Source organism: Cyprinodon tularosa, unplaced genomic scaffold (assembly GCF_016077235.1).
Source record: "Cyprinodon tularosa strain WSP-4 unplaced genomic scaffold, ASM1607723v1 ctg447, whole genome shotgun sequence".
Taxonomy (NCBI): Eukaryota; Metazoa; Chordata; class Actinopteri; order Cyprinodontiformes; family Cyprinodontidae; genus Cyprinodon; species Cyprinodon tularosa.
Window position 1 is genome coordinate 409,346 of NW_024039171.1, and position 25,207 is coordinate 434,552.

Here is a 25,207-nt window from a genome sequence, read left to right on the forward strand (position 1 = left end):
TATTGGTTGATCTCTAGTTGAACTAGATTAAAAAAAGGAATTTAAATCATATATTTAGATTTTATACGTTAAATCAGTTTCATAAATTTAACTTATGAAATACTTTGAAAAGAATATAAAAGGGAATTTTGATGGATAAAAGCCAGAATTCCCAACTTGTCAACCGCTAAATGTTTCCATCAGGCAGTTCAGACGAGTTTTAATTGTGTTTCCAGGTTTTTATTTCAGATTAAATCGTTCCGACTGACGCTGTGCACTGCCGGTTAGATGGAACACATTTCTCTTGGTTCTATTTAATAAAATTTTAGCTGACCCAAACTTTTTTGGTTTAAAGTAGGAGTAACGAGCTATTCAGTAAAAAAAAAAACAAAAAAAAAAAAAAACATTTTTTTCAGTCTGTCATTTGGTCCCGTTTCTGGTCGTACCGGCAATATCCCAAACCGGCTCATTTTCATTTTAGACAAATAACTTCTATTTCTCGTTAACATGTCTCCATGCACAAAGGTATTTTAGAGTGAAGCAATTTATATGTTTAAATAAGAGAATATCAAGAGGTGCTTTTCTTGCTCCTCCAAAGTAAAGTTCTTGCAGAGCTGTTGGATTTCTTCAGTGGAAATCATTTTTCAACCATAACGGTCCCCAGTTATTTCCATGAGAAAAAATACACATATTTTCCTGTGGTCTCTGGTCTTCAGCAGGGCTCTGCCCTAGCTGCTGATCTTGGTCAGCATCTTGTTGATGGCTTGTTTGACGTGCGTGGTGGAGCTGCGGCGCCGGGCCTTGCCCTGAACGGCCTTGCGGCGTCTCACCTCCCTGCATAGCTCGTGAAAAGCTTCGGCCACTAAGCCGCCCTCGTCGGCGCAGGCCGAACACTCGTAGAAGGCACATGCCATCTCCGCTGCCAAACGTTCCCCTTCCTCCGTGGGGACCTGACGGACGTGGTCCAGGTCCGACTTGTTCCCGACCAGAACTAAAGGAACGTTCTTGGGTTTCTTCACATCCTCTAGGAGGGATCGAAGCGGGGCCACCTCTTCAAAGCTACCACGATCTGTGATGTCATAGACGATGACGAACCCGTCACCCCAACGCATGTGACCTTCCTTCTGCTGAATGTCCTCCTGTGAAGAATCAGCATAACAGTGGAAATTAATCCCATGCTGTCTAATAATTCTACCGATTGGGAGCATGTATAAAGTAAAGAGAATTGGTCCTAGCACTGATCCCTGTGGTACTCCACAGGTAACCTTTGAGCATGAGAAAGATCTGTCATTAACGTGAACAAACTGAAATCGATCAGATAGATCAGATTTAAACCAGTCTAGAGCTGTTCCTTTAATTCCAACAAAATATTCAAGTCTTTCTAAAAGAATATTATGAATACAAGTAGGGATGCACGATATAATCGGCCCTTCTTCCTCAAAAACTTCTTTTTTACAGACTTAAAAACTTCTAAAGACGAGGGAAAAAATATCGATACATTAAAATATCCCAATATCGTCATATGCTGATATATTGCCATTTAAAAACACCATATCAATCTCTTTTACTAATGAAATATTGCTATATGTCATCGTTATGCTACGAAATCCCCCGAAAATTCACGAAATTTTGACATATTTTTATATGTTGATATATTGACGCGGTATCGATCTATTTTACTAACAAAATCTCACAAGAATTTGCAAAATATCACGAGAGTTTGTAACAGAACGATGAAATTTCACCAGATTTTGAAAGTAAAATAGATCGATACCGCGTTTTTAAAAATCAATTTGATATCAGCATATGAAAATATATTTGAGTTTATTATTTTTCAAAGTGTCAGAAATGGATAATAAAACTGCTATTTTCAATGACTACTTATTTTTGTCCAGCTTTAACATCGGTATCGATATCGGTTATCGGCTACATGAGTTTTAAAATATCGGCATATCGGATATCGGCCAAAATCCCAATATCGTGCAGCCCTAAATACAAGCGCTTCTGGGCCCTTTTGATCAGTGAGGTAGTGTTTACAGATGATAGAGTTGGGCTTTCCTTCCAGTGTTTAGTCCCGTTTCTCTCCTGAATGTATAGCTCAGCTTTTACTATGACTAACTTGATGTGCTCTCTTTAAAAGAAATATAAAATATAAAAACTTGCACAGAGCTTGTCTGCTGAACCGTTCCTTTCTTAACCAGAGCCACTGTAATGTGCCTTGAGATGACAGGTGTTGTGAATTTGTGCTATATACATAAACTGAATTGAATTGAGTTAATTTGCAGTTACCTTTTCTAACATTAAAAGTATATATAGATCAGTGCTACTATGTTCCTCTGGTATGTCTGCTTCTGTCTCCTGTCACCCCATTCACACTCAGAAGAAGCTAGAGCCTGACTCTGCAGACGGTTCCTGTTAAAAGGGAAGTTTTCCTCAGAAACCAGATGTTATCAGCTGGTTTTCCTTAGGAAGAAAACTTTTAATCAGTCTGACTGGCTGACCTGGTTTATCCATCTCTGACATGACATGATTAAAATTGGAGCTATAGAAATAAACTGAAATGAAAATTAAATTAAATTTAATGGAGGCTCTGTTGGACCCAGGGACCCGTTCCAGCTGCTGCGTTCAGCACCGTGACTCGCTCCGCCATCACTCTTTGATAAAGCAGGCTAGACCCTCCCAAGGCTTTAATAACAGCTGATTTAACTTTAAGCTTTTTTAAACATTTCCAAATAGTTGTAAGTGTGGTTTACGTTTATTTTTTAGCCTACTTCATGTTGTCAGATGGGTTCTAACAGAATAATTTCTAGATCTTACAGTTCTGGACCTTGAGAGGCTTCCTGGGGTGACTGAAATTAATATGAATAAAACTATATTTGGTTAATTTATGAACTAACATGGAGCTGAATTATGTTTCTCATAGGAAATGCTGGTTAAGATCATTTGGTCCTCCTTAATGAAATCAGAATTACAATAAATATTTTGTGTGTTCAGGTTATCTTTGCTTGATACTGAAAATGTTCTTGATGTGAACATTAAAGTAAGAAGAGAAAAACACAGACGCAATTTGTAATAGTAAAAAAAATACTTTATGACATCAATAAATAACCAGGTTTTAACCAGCAATCTTTAAAAGCCCCAAAAACAATCTTAGCAATGTAAATATTTTAAGAAAAGTTGCCCGTTCCTTTTAAAGCAGAGCTTGTGAGTCTGACTCTCCTTTGAACGGGGAATTTATGATGTTTCAGGAGGAATCCACCTGCACAAGGCTGTGATAAAACCAGTGGCCTGACATCCAGGCGTCCATCTTAATGCCTGCTGAAAATAGCCCTCAGTGTAATGAGAGAGGGATGACTGGGATGAAGTGTCGCAGGGGAACTCAGCCTCCAGCAGAACACCTACGCAGCGCTGCAGCATATTTATCTGCTGCCTGCTGACTTACACAAAACCTCCCCTCCCAATCTGAGCGCGGCCACACTCCTGCTGCAGGAAATTAGCATCCCAAAGGGCTCTTCACTTCCACATCCAACCAACACTTCTTCTAAAACTCAGTCTGCCTCATAGAGCACTTCAGGACACTTAGACCCACATGGAGTCTGCAGTTTGGCTGGATCTAAAGGTTCAGCTTAAATGGATGGAGACGGTTTGCTACCGTTAATCTATCAAGCAAAGAACGAGGCTGTTGGTGGAAAAAATCCACAGATAAAACTTTGAAAAACTTCTTAATTAAAAAAGAAAATATTTTAAGACTAAATGCGCCCTCCTCTGGACAAGACTCTGCTGTCCATCTACACCTGATGGACAAAGGACATTCTTTGGAGGACCAGAAAGTTCCCATTTTGGACAAAGAAGACAGGTGGTTTGAGAGGGGCGTTAAGGAAGCCATCTATGTTAAGAAAGAAAAAACAACATTGAACAGGGGGGGAGGGGCTCAGATTTCAGCTTTCACCTGTTTAGAAAGAAGGATTTTGATTTGTTTCCATCACATGTAGAGGGAATCTACAAAAACAACCCAGAGTATGTAAAGCCATCAGCTTTCTATTTAATAAAATATCAGCAGACCCGTACTGCATTCCCCATCTTCACCTGTAAGATCACCTTTGTTTATAGCAATCTGTTCATTTCTAAAAACACACAAACAAATCATCAAGATGCTTTGCCATGAGGCGCGCTGCCATTTTGGATGCGTGACGTCAATTCTTTCTCCTAATTTTACTACATTTCCACTGGTTATGTTGTGCGTTTTTAGAGGATAATGAAACCCATAGCGGCGTAAAGTATAAACATCTTTGGGTTCCCTCCTAATCTGCAGGGAGGGGCGTGACGGCCCAACGTTCCGCTATCACTCAACCTTCGGTCTCTACAGTCTATTTAATAATCATTGGCTGGTCTTAGACCAACGCCGAGGTGTTGATTTATCATGACGCGATGTCATAGTCTGCATATTTGGCCCACTGATGGAATTCTATTGAGGCTCAAAAAGGGACAGGGACTAAACAATATCAAGATGGACGCCTGGATTACAGGTAAAAGCCAGTAAATTAGAATATTTTGAAAAACTTGATTTATTTCAGTAATTGCATTCAAAAGGTGTAACTTGTACATTATATTTATTCATTGCTCACAGACTGATGCATTCAAATGTTTATTTCATATAATTTTGATGATTTGAAGTGGCAACAAATGAAAATCCAAAATTCTGTGTGTCACAAAATTAGAATATTACTGAAGGCTAATACAAAAAAGGGATTTTTTAGGCCAACTGAAAAGTATGAAAATGAAAAATATGAGCATGTACAATACTCAACACTTGGTTGGAGCTCCTTTTGCCTCAATTACTGCATTAATGCGGCGTGGCATGGAGTGGATGAGTTTCTGGCACTGCTCAGGTGTTATGAGAGCCCAGGTTGCTCTGATAGTGGCCTTCAACTCTTCTGCGTTTTTGGGTCTGGCATTCTGCATCTTCCTTTTCACAATACCCCACAGATTTTCTATGGGGCTAAGGTCAGGGGAGTTGGCTGGCCAATTTAGAACAGAAATACCATGGTCCGTAAACCAGGCATGGGTAGATGCGCTGTGTGCAGGCGCCAAGTCCTGTTGGAACCTGAAATCTCCATCTCCATAGAGCAGGTCAGCAGCAGGAAGCATGAAGTGCTCTAAAACTTGCAGGTAGACGGCTGCGTTGACCCTGGATCTCAGGAAACAGATGGGCCGACACCAGCAGATGACATGGCACCCCAAACCATCGCTGATGGTGGAAACTTTACACTAGACTTCAGGCAACGTGGATCCTGTGCCTCTCCGGTTTACCTCCAGATTCTGGGACCTCGATTTCCAAAGGAAATGCAAACTTTGCTTTGGTCAGAAAACATGACTTTGGACCACTCAGCAGCAGTCCAGCTCTTTGTTTCCTTAGCCCCGGTGAGACGCTTTACTGGCTTTTACCTGTGTATATAACCATGTTTTATCAGGATCTAATGTTTTTGGGTGTTTTTATGCATGTTGGTAACTATGGCCCTTTAAATCTGAAGGTTTTAGTTTTCATACGATGGCTGAAACTGAACTCAACTCTGTGTTTTTCAGACCATAATCCCAAACCTTAGAGACGCAACTTTGTCATGATTCTGTTTAAGTCTGTTTTATTTCCATTTTGTGTTCTAGTAGTTTCTGTATGTATTTGAATGATTGCATATTTCTTGTTTACCCTCTGCTGCCCTCTTATCAGTCTCTTTCTCTCAGCTCCCTTCTAGACTGTTCTTTCTACACCTGCTCCTCGTCTGCTAATTAGTCCTCCCATTGTTTCCGTCTCCCATATATACTCCTCCTGTTCATTCACACTTTTCTGGTTCCTTGTCGTTTCTTGGCTCCTCATGTTCCTTTTCCCTGATGCCTTTCAGTATTTAGCTGATTCTATATTTTGTAATTTTTGGATTTTTCCTCCAGTTTCCACCTTTTTGTTGTTAAATCTGCTAGAAACCACCTCAGCTTCTGTTTCTACATTTGGGTCCTTCAAGCCTCCACTCAAGCTGACAAACTTTGTAACAGATAAAGTTGATTAATATTATATTTCTAGAATGGCTTCTTAAAGGCCCAGACTTTCAACTTAAAGATATTTTAAAATCAAATAAAATTTTTGATTAAAAACCAATCAATTCTTTAAAGGGGAGTGATAAAATATTACATGGTCCAGTCGGATCTTCTTTAGGCTAAGAATCCATTTATTAGTGGAAATGTATGTATAAAAGTTTTAAATCATTGCATTTGTATGTTGGATAGTCAAATAACCTCCGGAAAAGACAGTCTAAATACATTAAGCCCAACATTACCATAACATTCATGTCAATAACTGCATAAAATCATCAGAACTTCATCATGCTGAGCTAATCTGCGTCATTCTGGCCCACGGGCCCCAGTTTGAATCATTTCAGTGAATGGATTTGATTGGAGAGGATGCTGGAGCAATTATCCAATCAGCCGTTATTACAGCCAAAGCTAATCAGATCAGGTAGGGGTCAGATGCTCTTTCGTGTTCCAGAAGATCTTTTTTTAAATAAAAGCAGCAGCATGAAAGCCGTATATCTTTGCCTGTGTAGGAGTGCAAAACATGCAGGGTGAAACTATTCCTGGAGTTACGTCACCCTGTTCTGCATCTTAGCATCCGGTTGATCATTTATCCCACCTGGCCTGCAGTGTCCAGGATCTCCATGGTGACAACTTCATCATCAATGTTGGCTTGATGTCGATACGTCGATTCTGTGAGAGACAAAAAAGGAAACCAGGCAGTTTATATTTTATAAATTCAGTTCTGATTCATTGGTTGATGATGGTGACAAATTTCTAATGTGGGAGAGAAACTTGGCCTTGTTGAGTTTCTAAGTTGGTGCATTTGGTAAAGTTAACGTAAAGTGGAGGAAAAATGGCTTTAATTTAAATTAATAAAAATAAACATTCTCAGTTAAAAGGGATCTGCATCATTCATGGATACAGGAGTAATTTAGCTCAAAGAATGTCCCGTTAATTAAGCAAAAATCAGGACAAAAGCAGATAATTGATTCTTAAAGGGATCCATGGTTTGTTTTAACAATAGAATTTATTTGAGAAATATTGAATTCCAAAAAATACAGTAAGCTGTTTAGTTTTCATGAATTTAAATGTCACACAGACGTCTCTATGTGGTTTAAACTGCAGTGAATTCTGGGTAAATGACGTATGGTAGGTCCCGTAGCGCTAGCTCTGTTCAGCTAAAACTGCAATGAATAAAGTTAAATTTTTTTTCAGTTTAAACCGAAACGCGTTGAAATCGATAAGAATGTAGAAATAACAAAAGGTAATGATGCTCTGCTAATGTTAGCCTTCCTGAGTTGCTTTCAGTCCAATAAGAATTGATCACATCGTTTACCCAGCATGCATTGCTCAGGTGAAAAAAAACTGCTACCTCCATGGTTAAAAAATATAACAAAGGAAATATAAAGTTTTTAGTTATTATGAGTTTTTTTTTTTTCCCCAAATGGTGATTTATTTTCAAGGTAATAAAGAAATTACGACATACAGTAGTAGCCATTTAAAATTTCCCAGCTTTCCTTGATGGGCCCTTGGCTGATCCCTACAATTAATTTATATACATCTAAAATATTCTTTGTCATAATTTTTGAACACTAAGATAGAGAAGCGCCACCTCCTGGTCAGACCCTGTAATTCAGTCAGGAGGAGGGTGGAGTCAGAGTAAAACAATATGAGAAGGCCAGTGGCTGGAAGTTGGAGGGGATTCGGCTGCCGTTGGGCTGGCGTTGGGCCAATGTAGGGCTAGCGTAGGGCTGCCGTCGGGCTGACGTTGGGCTAATGTAGGGCTGGCGTTGGGCTGATGTTGGGCTGGAGTTGGCCTGGCGTAGGGCTGGCTTTGGGCTGATGTTGGGCTGGAGTAGGGCTGGTGTCGGGCTGACGATGGGCTAATGTAGGGCTGGCGTAGGGCTGACGTTGGGCTAATGTAGGGCTGGTGTTGGCCTGGCGTAGGGCTGGGTTTGGGCTGATGTTGGGCTGGTGTCGGGCTGACGTTGGGCTAATGTTGGGCTGGCGTAGGGCTAATGTAGGGCTGGTGTAGGGCAGACGTTGGGCTAATGTAGGGCTGGCGTAGGGCTGACGTTGGGCTGGCGTAGGGCTAATGTAGGGCTGGCGTAGGGCTGACGTTGGGCTAATGTAGGGCTGGCGTAGGGTTGACGTTGGGCTAATGTAGGGCTGGTGTTGGGCTAATGTTGGGCTGGCGTTGGGCTGACGTTGGGCTAATGTAGGGCTGGCATAGGGCTGACGTTGGGCTAATGTAGGGCTGGCGTTGGGCTGACGTTGGGCTAATGTAGGGCTGGCGTTGGGCTGACGTTGGGCTAATGTAGGGCTGGCGTAAAGCTGTTGTGGGGCTAATGTTGGGCTGGCGTAGGGCTGGCATTGGGCTGGAGTTGGGCTGACTTCGGGCTGACGTTGGGCTAATGTAGGGCTGGTGTTGGCCTGGCGTAGGGCTGGGTTTGGGCTGATGTTGGGCTGGTGTCGGGCTGACGTTGGGCTAATGTAGGGCTGGCATAGGGCTGACGTTGGGCTAATGTTGGGCTGGCATAGGGCTGGCGTTGGGCTGACGTTGGGCTAATGTAGGGCTGGCGTTGGGCTGACGTTGGGCTAATGTAGGGCTGGTGTTGGGCTAATGTTGGGCTGGCGTAGGGCTGGCATTGGGCTGGAGTTGGGCTGGTGTCGGGCTGACGGGCTAATGTAGGGCTGGCGTAGGGCTGACATTGAGCTAATGTAGGGCTGGCGTAGAGCTGACATTGGGCTAATGTAGGGCTGGCGTAGGGCTGACGTTGGGCTAATGTAGGGCTGACGTTGGGCTAATGTAGGGCTGACGTTGGGCTAATGTAGGGCTGGCGTAGGGCTGACGTTGGGCTAATGTAGGGCTGGCGTAGGGCTGGTGTTGGGCTAATGTTGGGCTGGCGTTGGGCTGACGTTGGGCTAATGTAGGGCTGGCATAGGGCTGACGTTGGGCTAATGTAGGGCTGGCGTTGGGCTGACGTTGGGCTAATGTTGGGCTGACGTTGGGCTAATGTAGGGCTGGCGTTGGGCTGACGTTGGGCTAATGTAGGGCTGGCGTAGGGCTGTTGTGGGGCTAATGTTGGGCTGGCGTAGGGCTGGCATTGGGCTGGAGTTGGGCTGACTTCGGGCTGACGTTGGGCTAATGTAGGGCTGGTGTTGGCCTGGCGTAGGGCTGGGTTTGGGCTGATGTTGGGCTGGTGTCGGGCTGACGTTGGGCTAATGTAGGGCTGGCATAGGGCTGACGTTGGGCTAATGTTGGGCTGGCATAGGGCTGCCGTTGGGCTGACGTTGGGCTAATGTAGGGCTGGCGTTGGGCTGACGTTGGGCTAATGTAGGGCTGGTGTTGGGCTAATGTTGGGCTGGCGTAGGGCTGGCATTGGGCTGGAGTTGGGCTGGTGTCGGGCTGACGGGCTAATGTAGGGATGGCGTAGGGCTGACATTGAGCTAATGTAGGGCTGGCGTAGAGCTGACATTGGGCTAATGTAGGGCTGGCATAGGGCTGACGTTGGGCTAATGTAGGGCTGACGTTGGGCTAATGTAGGGCTGACGTTGGGCTAATGTAGGGCTGACGTTGAGCTAATGTAGGGCTGGCGTAGGGCTGACGTTGGGCTAATGTAGGGCTGGCGTAGGGCTGACGTTGGGCTAATGTAGGGCTGGCGTAGGGCTGACGTTGGGCTAATGTAGGGCTGGCGTTGGGCTAATGTTGGGCTGGCGTTGGGCTGACGTTGGGCTAATGTAGGGCTGGCGTAGGGCTGGCGTTGGGCTAATGTTGGGCTGGCGTTGGGCTGACGTTGGGCTAATGTAGGGCTGGCGTTGGACTGACGTTGGGCTAATGTAGGGCTGGCGTAGGGCTGGCGTTGGGCTAATGTTGGGCTGGCGTAGGGCTGACGTTGGGCTAATGTTGGGCTGGCGTTGGGCTGACGTTGGGCTAATGTAGGGCTGGCGTAGGGCTGGCGTTGGGCTAATGTTGGGCTGGCGTTGGGCTGACGTTGGGCTAATGTAGGGCTGGTGTTGGGCTAATGTTGGGATAATGTAGGGCTGGCGTTGGGCTGGCGTTGGGCTGACGTTGGGCTAATGTAGGGCTGGCGTTGGGCTGGCGTTGGGCTGACGTTGGGCTAATGTAGGGCTGGTGTTGGGCTGGTGTTGGGCTGGCGTAGGGCTGGCGTTGGGCTGACTTCGGGCTGGCGTTGGGCTGGCGTAGGGTTGATGTTGGTCTGGAGTTGGGCTGGCGTTGGGCTGATGTTGGGCAGGCGTTGGACTGGCGTTGAGCTGGCGTAGGGTTAATGTTGGTCTGGAGTAGGGCTGATGTAGGGCTGACGTTGGGCCATTTTGAAAGGCTGCTACTGTATTTAGGCCGACATCAACTAGTCATAGATCCCTTTTAAAAATCTGTTCCATAAATATAAATAAATTAATCAGACGTTACTTTCAATGCAGTTCTGCATTCCTTGTTTGTAATTAGTGCTTATTTGAGTTATATTTGCCTTTTTAAAACCCTGAACTAGTCTGCCAAATCTCCTCTAACCTCTGACATGAACTTCCGCTCACTGGATATTTGTTGTTTTTTTTCAAATCATGCTCTGCAAATCTGAGAAGGCCTTCGCCTCAATGCTCAAAAACAATCTTTTGTTGCAATCTAAATGGCTGATGTGCATGAAAGAAAAGATCTATTTAGGTTTTCATTTTAAAGGTATATTCTGTGCACATTTATAAGAAATATAATGTCCAATTGATGCCATGTTTTGAATGGCAGACTGTGCTTCCACCCCCTGGTGGTTGCCAGGTGGCAGCGCTCCTCCTAGGGATAGACTGCGTCCTTCTGACGTTAATGAAATGCCACTGAGAGCTGGGAGAGGAATCTGTTGGGTTCAGGGGCAGCTAATTCATCCCTGCCTGCTGTTCTGTTGCTCTTTATAATGGAAATGCCTCCGATTGTTAGAACTAAAAAGATATGCGGAAGGTGGGATGTATAGAAGGCAAACATAGAAGCGTCACTCCAGGCAGCAGTTAATGAAATGACCCACAGTCCAAGCTGTTGATAAAGTACACCAGCCTCCTCTCTGAGGCTTTAAACTATCCTCAGCCTGTTCACGATCCACTCTGCTTCCCTTTTACTAAAGTCCCCCCTAACTGTGAGATACAGCATAATGCAGGACACAGCTGCTTTGGTGACGTCAGAACAGAGCAGAGGCAGCAAACATTCAACAGGCAGAAAGCAATAATCATTCCAATAATGCAACAGTCTTCATTCCTGAGTGCAGCCGCCCTCTGCTCTGATGCTTTAAATAAGACCTAGTTGGAAACGATGCAGCGTTTTATTTACTCATGGTAGTTTCTGCTGGTGGCAGCAAAGAACACAAACATGGAGGAGGGGAGGAGCGCTGGGAAATATTACAAACACTGCTACCAACAATAAAGACTGAATAAAAGGCCTGTTTTATATTGAAGTTCAATATTCTTTTTTGATTAAACAGACTTAAGGAAAAAAGAACTGTTAACGCAAAAATTTAATAATTTGACCCTACTTAGAAACCATCATTCCTTGACAAATGAAGGTTTAATTACTACCTGGTTCAATGTACTGAAGACATTGTTGAAATAACTTTTTATATGAGCATTTTGGGATCCTAAAGTGATCCCAAAATTCTCCTTCCATCTAAATATGGCATTAATAAGTTTAAAGGAATAGTACACCCAAAACATGATTAGCCTTCATTTTCTACTCACCCCCATGCTGAACAACACTCTGGAGTACTTTTTTGATATCTCAAATGCATCTGGAGATCTGGGAGGCTTCTTAATGTCTGCTGACATTCAAATAATGGAGGTCTATGGCGCCCGAGACAGAAAGGTCCATAAAAGTCAACAAAAAACGTGTCAATATTCCTCCATACTGCTCGTCCAATGTATTCCAAGTGTCCTGAGTGGGTAGCGTCCATAATTTACTCGAAACGAAGTCATTTAGAATGTTTTTAGAGCATAAACAGTAGTGTATAGGATTTCCTAAAAGCGCGTTCACGAGTCTACGGAAACCGCGGCAGACCAAACCAGATGAAAGTGCGCATTCAGCTCGGCAAAGAACTCATGCTCTTCCTCAACACTGAAGTCCTCAGACATTTTTCTTTCGTTGTTTCTTTCTTTGCACAGGTAAACGGCACATTTCTTCTTCTACGCTTGCATTAACGCTGATTGCGCACTTTCATCTGGCTTGGTCTGCCGCAGTTTCCGTAGACTCCTGAACTCGCAGGCCCGCGCTTTTAGGAAATCCTATACACTACTGTTTATGCTCTAAAACTTCGTTTCGAGTAAATTACGGACGCTACCCACTCAGGACACTTGGAATACATTGGACGAGCAGTATGGAGGAATATTGACACGTTTTTTGTGGACTTTTATGGACCTTTCTGCCTCGGGCACCATAGACCTCCATTATTTGAATGTCAGCAGACAGCAAGAAGCCTCCCAGATCTCCAGATGCATTTGAGATATCAAAAAAGTACTCCAGAGTGTTGTTCAGCATGGGGGTGAGTAGAAAATGAAGGCTAATCATGTTTTGGGTGTACTATTCCTTTAAAATAATAATTTTAAACAAAATCTGCAAAATGAGCAAAGTTATTCTCATGACTTCTTTTCACACTTTTATCTCAGGATTGCTTGTTTACACAAAATGTGTTCCTTGCAAAAATAATGGAACAAAATTCATTCCATATGGTGACGAGTCTTAAAATATAAATGTTCTGCGATCTGTAAAACAACCTTAATAAATTAGTTATTTTTTTACTCCGTACTGTTTCCCACTGGGTAGTAGAGTTTCTGTCGGTGTGCCTTGAGGGTTCCCTCTGTTAGCAGGAACATCCAAGGTTATTTTGAGCAGGAAAGAAGCTCAGATCATCAATAACCATGAAACTAATCGGTAGTCGATAAATAGGTCGCCATAGTTGCAGGCGTTCACATTGAGATGGATGAAGTAGAGCAAACATTCTGGCAGTAATCTCTACTTTCTAGGTCTGGCAGTCTGCAAACACGCCCCCTACCTGACTGATGTGCTCATAATGGCGCTTTAATAATGTTTCATCCACTTCATGGGTAATTTCAGCCAGAGTCTGATTGGTAACAGACACCCACCAGCAGTGCTGTTATTCCCATTATGGACCTCATGCTGGGATTTCCTGGTTATGACGCCAACTCTTGTGGAAACCAAGGAGGCCGTTATTATTCCTTTTATATTTCACTGCTTAGTATGAGGCTGGCATCCAGAACAACAACACATCACATAATAGATGGAAAATAAACTTCATGCCAAAGAAATATCAACTGAACTGAATTTATGCTTGTAATATCTAAATGAAAAGGGGAATATCCGGAACATATTGTTGATTTATGAAGGAGTTCATGATGGCAATAAGTTTGGGATCATTATGTGGCTCCAGAATAGTGCAATCATTTCCTGAGTGCTGCCTGTTTTTGCAGTCGATTGCTCTCTGATGCTCCTCATGTCACCAAATAAACTGACGTACGATTGAGAAGAGCGCCGAGGGAAGCGTTTAGCGCCTCTCATGCGCTCCGAGCAGCCAGGAAATGAAAAGGGCCTTACAGATGAGACACTTTGTCTTTGCAGCATATAATTACAGCGCAGGAAAGTGGTTTGACCGCCATTGTAAAGAGAAAGGGCCAGACTCGGCTACATTAATACACACTGTTTCATGTTTGACTAAAGCAGATGTGTCTGAATCCACTCATTGTGTTTCATGGATATTGTATTTTGTAAAAGCACTTTTATTTTGGACAGTTTGGAAATATGATGCTTTTTTGAAAGCGTCTGATACAGTATGAAGGGATTTCTCTCTGTGGGAAATGGGAGGAAAATCTGAGGCCATGGTCCATTGGTGGACTCCCGTCTTCAGGTCGGTGGAGAGTCCTCGTCTCAAGTGGAGGAGTTCAAGTATCTCGGGGTCTTGTTCACTAGTGAGGGACGGATCGGTGTGGCGTCGGCAGTGATGCGGTCGCTGTATCAGACTTACTTGGTGAAGAGGGAGCTGAATCGGAGGGCAAAGCTCTGGATTTAGCAATGGATCTACGTTCCCACCCTCACCTCTGGTCAGGAGATCTGGGTAACGACCCAAAGGACAAGATCATGAATACAAGCGACTGAAATTAGTTTCCTTCTCAGGGTGGCTGGGCGCACCCTTCCAGATGGGCTGAGGAGCTCAGAGTAGAGTCTCTGCTCCTCCACGTGGAAAGGAGCCAGCTGAGGAGGATCGGGGATCTGTTTCTGATGCCTGCTGGTCGCCTCCCTCAGGAGGTGTTCCAGGCAGGTCCCATTGGGAGGAGGCCTGGTGGAAGGACCAGGACGCAATGGAGGGACTATGTCTCTGAGCTGGCCTGGTGTCGCCTTAGGGAGCAGCTGGAGGAGGGTAGTCTGGGCATCTCTGCTTAGACTGCTGCCTCCATGACCCGGATAAAGAGGAAGAAAATGGATAGATGGAAACAAGAAGGATTCCAGTATTAGTATCTTCCAGGACCAGACAGAGTCCTGTCATCTGCAGAAATCCTTGGATGACTCTGCAGTCATTGGGAGCATCAAAGATGGAGCAGAAGCTGAGGACAGAGAGCTGGTGAAGCTCTTTGTGGCATGGTGTGGAAACAATCATCTGATCCTGAAGGTCAACAAAACAAGGAGATGATTGGAGATTTCAGAAGAAACAGGAACAAGTTGAATCCTGTTAACATCCTGGGAGAAGAAGTGGAGGAGTAGAAACACCTTGGTGTTCACCTGGACAACAACCTGGACTGGAGACACAACTGGGAAGCCGTCTGCAAGAGACGGCATTAATATGCAGCACAGTGATCGAGATCCAGGCTGTGTTGGCGCCTCAAAACCATCCGGGTCGCCGGCGAACCGTTTCAAAGCGCTTTTGATTTTGTTACTACAATGCCTAAGGCTAAAAAGAAGAAAATACACTGGGGCTTATTTTTAGTTAGATTATCTGAGTTACTTCATCAATCCCTGAGTTATTTTAGGTTTTTAAATGTTAAATTTTATTATTCTATGGGTCAAATAGTTCACTAAAAGCATTTGGCACATTTGGAGACGCTGGTGACACCAAAGGTTCAAAACCCCACAGCTCTGGATCTGTTGTAGCTAGAGGTCAGAAATTTTCTGCATTTGTGGATGACATGATGTAGAACAAATTTAATACACCGAGACCTGCCTTTTCTCAAGCATGACTTTATTACTGCTGTTCGAAAAAGACCGATGCAGCTTGGGCTGTTATTTACTCGGTATTTAATTTATATTTTCTGAAACTAGAAGGTTTAAGCTTTCATGTGATGTATCACACATGTAATGTGGGCTTACGGTTCCTCAGTTATTTGCTTTTCTATATATATGCAAAATAGGCGAGGATTACTTCAAAATGAGGTGGATGTTAAAGGTCACTGATGTGTAACTTGCACATTTACAGTCAGTAGGCTGTTGCTGCTCCATATGGTGTCTCTTTGAGTCCATCTTCCTGTTGGACATTCCACTGAAACTTTTTCTCCACTTCGTATTTCAGTACGATGAGTTTTTGTTCCTCTCAGGAGAAATCTGGTGCTCTCCCATCTTTGTGATTTTAATTGGCCTGCTACCTTTACGCACATTCACAGCTTCCTGATTAATTAATGCTGGGTTGAGTTAGCGAGCTGATAACCAGCATCATGGTACTGCCTATTCTGATTTGCACAGGATAAGGAATCCTTTCCTGTTTGGCTGTGACTCCATCCTGGAGGGAAGCATCAGCTGAGCTGCTGCCATCAACACCTTAGATTATAGATGATAGATTTGGGCTGGTCATCCAGTGTTTAGTCCTGTTTCTCTCCTAAGCATAGCTATTGGCTCACCTCTAACCGGATGTCCTCTCTTTCATCCCCTTTGGCATAAAATCATAAATGTCTTGTACTTGTATAGCATTTGACCACAGAGCTTCACACTACATTGAGTAATTCACTCACCCATGCACTCTGATGGTGAAAAGCTGCACTGTAGCGACTAACATGAGACAGGCTGCTGTACTGCCCCTCTGACCGCAATCAGTAGGCAATGAGGGTGAAGAGTCTTAGCCAAGAAAACAACAATACTGAAGGCCAAACTCCTGCATCTGATGCCACTGTTGCTGTGGCTCTAGACGGAGCCACCTGTGGAGTTATTAAACCATTACCTTTTCAAACATAGAAAGTATTTGTAGTTCAGTGCTTCTATGTTCCTTTTTTATGTCTGCTTCTGTCTCCTTGAACCCCAGTGGGCCTCAGCAGATGGCCGCTCACACTGAGCCTGGTTCTGCTGGAGGTTTCTTCCTGTTCAAAGGGAGTTTTTCCTCTCTACTCTCGCTGTATGCATGCACAGTGTGAGGGATTGCTGCAGAGTTCATGGTACAATGCAAGCAAACATCTACCGTCTCTAAATACTCATCCAGGTTTGCATCCAAATCCTGCAAAGTCAAGACTGGATGAAATCAGCTGGATTACTTCAGTAAGTTTAGCAGCTTTTTTAAAGGTTAAATATTAGAGATTAGATCTATTTGTTCATTGTGATGATTCTCAGCTAACAGGGGGGAAATATTCATGGATATAATATAATACTAAAATATGACATCAGACAAACAAAAAACATGAAACTTTGTCTGTGGTGTGTGGTAGTTAGGGTAACATTTTCTAATTTATGGAATATGACTATATATCTGATGTTTAGCTGTGTTAATATAAAGAGAATGTTCTGAAAATGGAGCCGAGTCATGTACTGTTAGAACGGCATGTGCCCGAGGATACAGCCTAGAGGTATTCCTAAAGAAATGCGGACAGTAGAGCAGCCTAAAAACATTAATGCAGAGATTCTCAGGTAAAATATTATCACCAACATTATAAAAACAGTTCTTAGCTCCTACAGTAAAGAAATTTTATAGTTAAGGAGTCCCAAAAATGTTTAAAATGCTGTTTGAGAGCTTTGAGGAGTCGGTAAGGACTGGAAATGTATAAACACCATTCCTACAATTCTTTGCACTTCAGCTGAAATTGGTGCTTTTCCATCAAAATGACAAAGAAATTAAGTTTGAGAAAAAACAAGCAGATTTTCAGGCTGTTATTCCTGAGGACACGCAGCTCTGCAGTCATGGAGGAATAACAGCTGCTGCCGTGTAAATAGGACTCACCCAGCGTTGGATCGTACTCCCAGATGAAGCGTCTGGTCAGAAACCTCACCACCAAAGCTGCAAAGTCGAGAAGAAAAATATAATTTGACATTTTAAAAAAATCAGGCAGGTATAACAGAGCAGATGGTAGTGATTTTTTTTTATTTAAACACATTTACATGATTCACCAAGTTTAGCATCTGATGTGTTTTCAACCATCAGATAATAATAATAAAGCTAACCATATCAGGCTGCTGCTGTAATTGCTCTCCTCAGCAGCTAATCACTGCAATATCTTAGTTCTTCTAAAGAAGCTGAACTTGATTCAAACTAAACTTAAAAACCAATCCTCAGAGTTCCTCCTGAGCCTCTTCTATGCACGGCGTTGGCTCCGCCCCTCACAGAAACGGGCCTTAGAGGAAAAGCAAACATCCTCAGAGACTCAATGGTTTACCATCAACCAGCGCTCTGCTGCGGGGAAACGTTGAGTCTATTTACTCGACCCAAATTAGACAGTTATCTGTTTATCACTCTGAATTCATAATTTTACAAATATGGAGTCAAATATTACACAGAATTTCCAGATTTTAGTGAAGAGCAGAGGCAGCTGGCCTGATGTTGGTATCAGAGATATTTGCTTTTTGCAGATCGAGTCAAAAAGATCACAGGAAAATAGTCGACCGCCTTGGAGACTAAATGATGCTGGAGTTAGTTTATATCCATCCATCCATTATCTGTAATGCTTAACCCATGCTGGGGTGGTGAGGGGTGAGAGGCGGGGTCCATCCTGGACAGGTCTCCAGTCCATCGCAGGGCAAAGGAGTTTAAATCTAAATTAAAAGGCTATCTGTGGGATTTTAAAGGAGTCCAGTCATGCATACGTAGGTATTTAAACTCTTCAGACCTAAAGTATTCTGTACGGAAGAGGATTAGGGCCACTGGAAAAAAAAAAAAAAAAAGTTAACTGATTTTTTAAATTTTATTTCAGTATAGTATGGGGAAAAAGTCAGAATTCTGACTTTAATGTCAGAATTCTGACTTTATTCTCAGAATTCTGACATTTTTCTCAGAATTCTGACTTTTTTCTCAGAATTCTGACTTTTTTTCTCAGAATTCTGACTTTTTTCTCAGAATTCTGACTTTAATCTCAGAATTCTGACATTTTTCTCAGAATTCTGACTTTTTTCTCAGAATTCTGACTTTAATCTCAGAATTCTGACTTTAATCTCAGAATTCTGACTTTAATCTCAGAATTCTGACTTTTTTCTCAGAATTCTGACTTTAATCTCAGAATTCTGACTTTAATCTCAGAATTCTGACTTTTTTCCCATGTTAAACTGAAATAAAATTTAAAAATCAGTTTACTTTTTTTTTTTCAGTGGCCCTAATCCTCTTCCGTAATTTTGTGATATTAGAGATTGTTTAAAACAATGGATTTATGGGTTAAGGTTTTATGCTCGACTTCAAGCCCAAACGCACTGAACTATGGAGTTAAATTTGCACCATTGTTATTCCAAGCAGATAATAAAGCTGGAATTGGAAAATAAATGCAATCCAGAAAAGAAACTTTGAAAAGCTCAATAAATAAAAGGTTTTATAAAAAATTTTAGATTTTTGATCAAACTTTATTCTTTAAATATTTCACATATTTAATTATTTTTTTCAAATTCCTATTTTTAATATTGAGTTTTGGGGATTTGATTTTAATTATGATTTCCAGATCACCTTCTCTTTATTTCAAGGCCAATTCAAACTTTCAAATTGACCAATCAGAATGCTGTTCCTAATGATTAGGATGTATGTCACAAAAAATAAACTTTGACAGCTTTTTATTTGCAGTAGAAAACAGAAAAGACTTTTTTTGAAGTCGTTCCTAAAGCCTGCTACAGATTGGCAGGGTTTCAGTTCTCCACCAGAGCTGACATGTTCCCAAGTGTTTTATGATGGACTGGGTGGTCCAAGTCTCCGTGTCCTCATCTAAACTCGTCCCCATTACGAGCGGAACGATGAGATGCAGCATTTCTTCTGAAAGCTCCCTTTGAACCGGGAACAAAGATCCATCTTAGTTTCCCAATTAACCGCAGAAAGGACAAGGAAGGGGGAACCATTGTGCAAGCCGGACTGTCCGTGTCACGATTCATTACGCCCCTAAAGGAGTCAAGATTTTAGAGCAGGGGGGGTGAAGTCACGAGGAAAGAAAGGTCCGTCTTATTATCCAAACACCTCTTGTACTCGGCCCTTCATGTTGGTTTTGTCCGCCCGTAAATCTCTCTAACTGTTTTCATACGCTGAGAGCAGCAGATCATTAGTCAGGCTGTAGAGGAGGAGGTCTGGTTGTTCTGGCCTGAATGCCTGCAGTAGCTTCCTGAATCCCAGGTGGACGCAGTAATCAATGGGCTGTGAAGTCCTCTCCTCATTAGCGGTAACTTTATCTTCTGCTTTTCAACGCCACTTGAAATAAAGAATAACAAGGCAGTCAAGTGTGTTTACTTTAGCACGTGGCTTCAGACTCACTCAGGGAAAATAATCTGTGTGTTCGTCGTTAGGAGCATAAAAATGTTGCTTCCTGGAATCTGTAATGAAATTAACCTTATCAGTGCATTTAGTAAAAACAGTTATAGTTATTCTTTAATGACTGAATTGACGCCTGAAACTAAAAAAAAACCCAACTATTTATAAAAGATACAGCTGCTCTGATTTGTCTAATGTAATTTGTGTCGTACATCAAAGACCAGCTATGTAATTGATACAAGTTATGGATTAATAATTTACCCTAAAGTTATAAATTTCCTGGTATATAAATCTTTGTGTATAAGAAAGATTAAAAGGCAAACCCTGGATGTCCTCTGGACAGCATCCCATTCCTGGATTTGCTAATGCTACGTTCACACCTAAAGCAGCAGAAGCAGCTGGTTTACATGCTAAGGCAATTATTGACGCAAATCAAGGAGCAGCAAAAGCTCCTGCAGCATCTAGAGCAGCAGGAGCTTCTGAGCATCTGAGGCAATTCAAAAACAGCAGCTACTGTAATGAAAATTTTAACTTTATCTGCTGGACGCGCCGCATCAACCAATCGGAGAAGCTGATCTGGGAGCTGGCAGGGAGTCAGATGCAGCACTGCTGATGCAGAGCGCTATGATCACTCCTCTGAAACAGTTTATTAACGCCTAAATTAACTTCAAATGTAGAAACCTGAATATGTTGGATGAACTGACTGCACAGACCATGTTTTCAGGAGGACTTTCTCACTTCAAAATAGATTCAAACTACTTTTAACTAGGCGTGGGTATTGGCAAAGAAGTCACGATTCAATTCAAATCATGATTCACATGCCACGATGCGATTCTATCACGATGCATCACGATACTTGAAATATTGCGATGCATCGTGATTCAATCTCGATATTTTCACTGAACACTGTAAGAAAAAGATACAGCCCTTACCAGTGGCTGACTGGCTGGGTATGATCTGGATCGTGTCTTCAATTGATACATACCTGAAAGCAACTGAATTCATACATAGCTGTGTTTATTGAAATGACTTTTGGAGGTGTTGCCATGGAAACAAATACTGGACAGAAATATTACTATTACTGGCGTGGACACACTGACAAAAAGATCTTACGATTCATCAAACTTAAAATAACAAAATAAGGATAATCAGTGCCGTTTACATGGCCTCAGTGGTCCTTTAAACCAATGAAACGAAAACATTCAAATGTATATTTCCCCTTTTGCAAATGACGTGCATCGTATCAATTTCATTTTTACCTTCTTTGTTTTTAAAGCCCAAATGCATCCAAGCATCTGACTTGAAATTTGATGGAGCCGCGGGGCGAATTTTCATAGTGTCCTCCATGTTATTTCATATGACTCGTCGCAGTGTCCCACGGCCGGACATGCTTGTGACACAAAGCAGCGGGCGTCAACACATCTGCAGCGACATCTGCTGGACTGGAGTCGTATTCCACTTGGTTTGGCCGATGTGCGGCAACCATTCATGTATTTTATTTGTTCATTTTTATTTTATATAATCGATTCTTGCCTTCAAGAATCGATGCAGTAGATCACTAAAATTAGAATTGCGATGCATCGTCATGACGATTATTTGAAACCCTTACCCTTACTTTTTACCCACTGATCACAGCAAATATAGCTGCAATTGTTCCAGGCAGAGAAAGGATAGGGTAGCTTGAGAGCCAAAAGTTTCTTCAACTATTGTCACTCATTCCAGGTAGGCAATAAAAAGTTCTACTGGATTCACTTCGATTGTCGTTTTCCTGCTTCACTAAGGTAGGCAGCAGCTTGACAAACCATGATGGTAATTATTTTACATCCAAGTAGTATGCAGTCCTTTATTTATACACACACATCCATTTCACACAGATGGTATCTGTATTTGTATCGGGGCCAAAAAATGGCATCGCCGCAACATTAGTTAAAAAGGAGTTTTTCCTCTCCACTGTCGCTACAAGCATGCTTAGTGTGAGGGATTGCTGAAGAGTCAATGAGTCGATGCAATCAGCTGGTTTTCCTTAGATAGAAAACTTTGAATCAATCTGACTGGATGATCTGGTTGAACTGGAAAGTGACCTGAGATGACATGATGTGAATTGGAGCTATAGAAATACACTGAATAGAACTTTAAGACCTAATAATTCAGGTCTGTAGTTTGTAGAATTATATCAGCGCACTATCAAGGTATCCAAACACGTCTGTCTTTGGATTAAAAGGCCTTCATAAAGGCTGTTTAATGTATTGTTTCTGCAGCACCTTTGTTGCTGAAACGTCTGCATCCTGAAGCTGTTTAAATCAATACAAGGTTTTATTTAAAAGTTGGAGTTTTTCTTAATTTCTGATGCACTTTCTGGTTCCATTAGTTGTGAAAAGATTTATCTGATTTGAACATATTCTGTACCTCAAACCTCGCTGCTTTTACCGTATGAAGGCAACACGTACGGTTAACATCAGACGCTTCATCCAGGTGACCAGCTTTTCCTAAAATAGCCTTCATCAGAAGTGACTTAATCACATTAGCAGCAGAGGCTGGACTAATTGCAAACAAAGCCGGAGCAATTAGTGGCGCCTATGGCTCTGTGCTGGACTGGTGCTGTGTTACTCATTGAACAGGTCCCATTGATTTTCTAATAGCATCAGACGGACACCCACAGCTCTTTGCTTCCCTCTCCTAACAGAAAAATACCTCTTTAGAGGCCCTCCCAGCGCAGCGCTCAACTCCTGGTTTATTGTATTAATGTCATGTTGGCTCATGTCACACAGGAGGATCCAGGTGGGACTGGCTGGACCGAAAAATGCTGCAAAATATTCCCCCAAAATATAATAAACCAATGAATAAACTAGCAACTAAATCCCAAATACAGTTAAAGCATTTAAATAAACCAGAGGGACCTAATTAACAGTTCTGGTCAAACATCAACATCATTTTTAGGTAAAAAGTTAATAAAAAGGTTTTATTCTTAAAGTCTTTGCTTTTTTTATTTTGATTTGATGAATAGAGGGCGCTGTGGGAGCAGTAGCTGCCTCCTGCCACATGTCAGCGGGATTCTGGGTACGGCCGGTCTGTGTGCCAATAGATAACATATGTACGGCACACTTGCTTTTATGCAATTTTAAGCTATTTTCAATTTTTAAGATATTTTTAAAGACAAAATTTGGAACTTTTGTTCAATAGCTTCCAGGTCATGTGACCCACTGACCCAAAATCTATGTTAAATAGTTTTACTACATCAGCCTGATGAGGCACAACACTAAAAAAAAATTTAGAGGTTGACAGAACTTACATTATCTAGGCAACGGGATGCATTTGGTTTTTTGAGTTTTCCTTACTTAAATTCACTGTGGTTGAGTTTACAAAGATTTTTTAGTTCTACCAACTTAAGTTTTTCAGTTTCACCTTTAAGTTCTGAGTTCTATCAACTCAGTTTTTTTTTTAGTTCTACCAATAGTCTTCACTACCCATCATTCAACACACAAAAAATTATGTTAATACAACATTTTTATTGCTTCAAGTCAAACAGTATGCTTATTCGTTTGCTTATTCAGGAGTTGGAGACCTGAATGCATGTGTGTGTGTGCGCTGTGGTAAATGGCAGTCTGGGCTATAGTGGTTCCAGCAGGAACAATGATGTGTGCAACAAGGCTACTATATCAACAGATACAAACATAAAACCACAATGTCCGCCAATCTTCTCAAAGGCGAGGGAAAAAGGCTGTACACTTGAAGAAAGGGATAGGAAACCCGTATCATAGTAGGCTTGTCCATGAGTTTACAGTTGAGGGAACTCAAAAAATCTTGTATAGGCGATTTAAAACTCCTTGTTAAACCAACTTCTGAGAATTTGAGTCATGCAAACATGTATTTATTTGTTAGATGCCTAATTTATATTTCTGAGTCAGATTACAATATAATTGTGTTTTAGAACAACAATTGCCATTTACTTTTTTAACAGTGAATCATTTTTATTCCATTTCAAGCCTTTATATATTTTTGCCAGCGGGGGGACCCCGGAGCTGATGGTTCGGTTCAAATGCAGTCAGCGGCCCAGGAGAGACCCCCAAATCTGGTCACCCTAACTGAACAGAGCTGAGCTAAATCTAGTACTAGTTCATCTGCGGCTCGGTTCTCTGATAACGAATAGATCATTAGACCGCATCATCTCACGTTGACCGTCAGCTGACTCATTTCAAGGGTTTTCCTGCGGCTTTATAATTCACAGATCTCTTCACCTGTTCACAACACAAACTACTTCTCAGCTTTTAACAATAATGGGATCAAAATAGCGCGATGCGACCTGAGATGATGCTGAGAGCGAGCAGGACGCCTTCTTAACTTGAAATTCCTCCAACAACAAAATATCACTAAAGAAAAATAAGTTCCTGAATGTTATTTTTGTTTGCATAATTCCCGCCTTCAGAGCTGTGGTACCGTAGACCGCCAATAGGGGGCGAGGAACCATGCTAGTGTGGTGTGGAAATGTTAGAACCGAGCTCAGCGCGGTTAACTGATCTAAGCTCAGTCCGAACTTGGGTCATAATGTTTGTCCAAAACATACTTTGAAAAAAAAAAAAAAAAAAAAAAGTAATTAGTTATAAGGAAACTAAAAAAGTTGTTTAAAATGGAAAAGTATTTTTGAAACCAGAAAGGAAAGATTTTAATCTGAACCATTTTGTTAAAACTGCAGGTATGAGTTTTTATTTAGCTGCATCCTGACTGGATAAAGTCTCCCTGGAAGAAATAAACCGAGCAGCAGAGCTGATTGCAAAGAACAAACCTAAACTATTGGTCTATTAAACAATTAGAAGATTCCCAAACTAATTGGGTCAGAGGAACATGAGAGGAGAATTATCGCATCGAGCTTTCTGCTCTAATCAATATCTCCTCCACTTCTAATCACAGATGCTGACAGCAGGATTATAGATGGATTTCCTGCTACTCCAATTATTGATGCAGCAAATCTTATCAGCAGTTGAAGGAAACAACATTACAGGAGCTTTTAGTCGTAGAGACAGCTTTATAGAACTTAAAGCATAAATAATCAGGAAGCGAAAAGATGATAGTAGATTATTTTGGAGAAATGAGGAAACCCAGGAAATAAAGGCTGAAGCAGCAAACAGGGAGAGAGAAGAAAGAATTGCAGTTTTATTTGAGACTCTGCTGGAACTGATGCTGTTTTTACATCACAGATGAAGATCAATGTCATAATAATAATAAAAAAAACATATATATATAAAAGTTAAAGACTTGAAATGATCATTTCTAAACCAGCTTCATGGAAAATGGATTCAACCACTAATCTGAGAAACAGAGATTAATTTGAAAAACCGGATTTAAAGATGGATGATTGATATGGATAGTATGGAGTCAATTTTGTTCCATTATTTTTACAAGAATTGTTTGTAAATTAAAATAAAGAGTCATCCATAAATGAGACCAGGGAAGATGCTTTGTTAAAAAAAAAAAAATGGAAATAACTT

The 25,207-nt window shown here is 41.9% G+C and overlaps 1 protein-coding gene across 1 annotated transcript in view; it reads right to left on the bottom strand.

Annotated features, from left to right (window-relative positions):
• Positions 1 to 369: 369 nt before the first annotated feature.
• The window catches only part of rerg (RAS-like, estrogen-regulated, growth inhibitor), a 66,192-nt gene continuing 41,354 nt past the window's right edge, over positions 370 to 25,207 (bottom strand). Inside the window, exons 3-5 of the mRNA XM_038300319.1 lie at positions 17,235 to 17,291; positions 6,659 to 6,732; positions 370 to 1,118 (exon numbers count right to left, since the gene is read on the bottom strand). Of these exons, the coding sequence (XP_038156247.1) occupies positions 708 to 1,118; positions 6,659 to 6,732; positions 17,235 to 17,291 (542 nt within the window). The 3' untranslated portion in view covers positions 370 to 707. The remainder of the gene's footprint in view (positions 1,119 to 6,658; positions 6,733 to 17,234; positions 17,292 to 25,207) is intronic.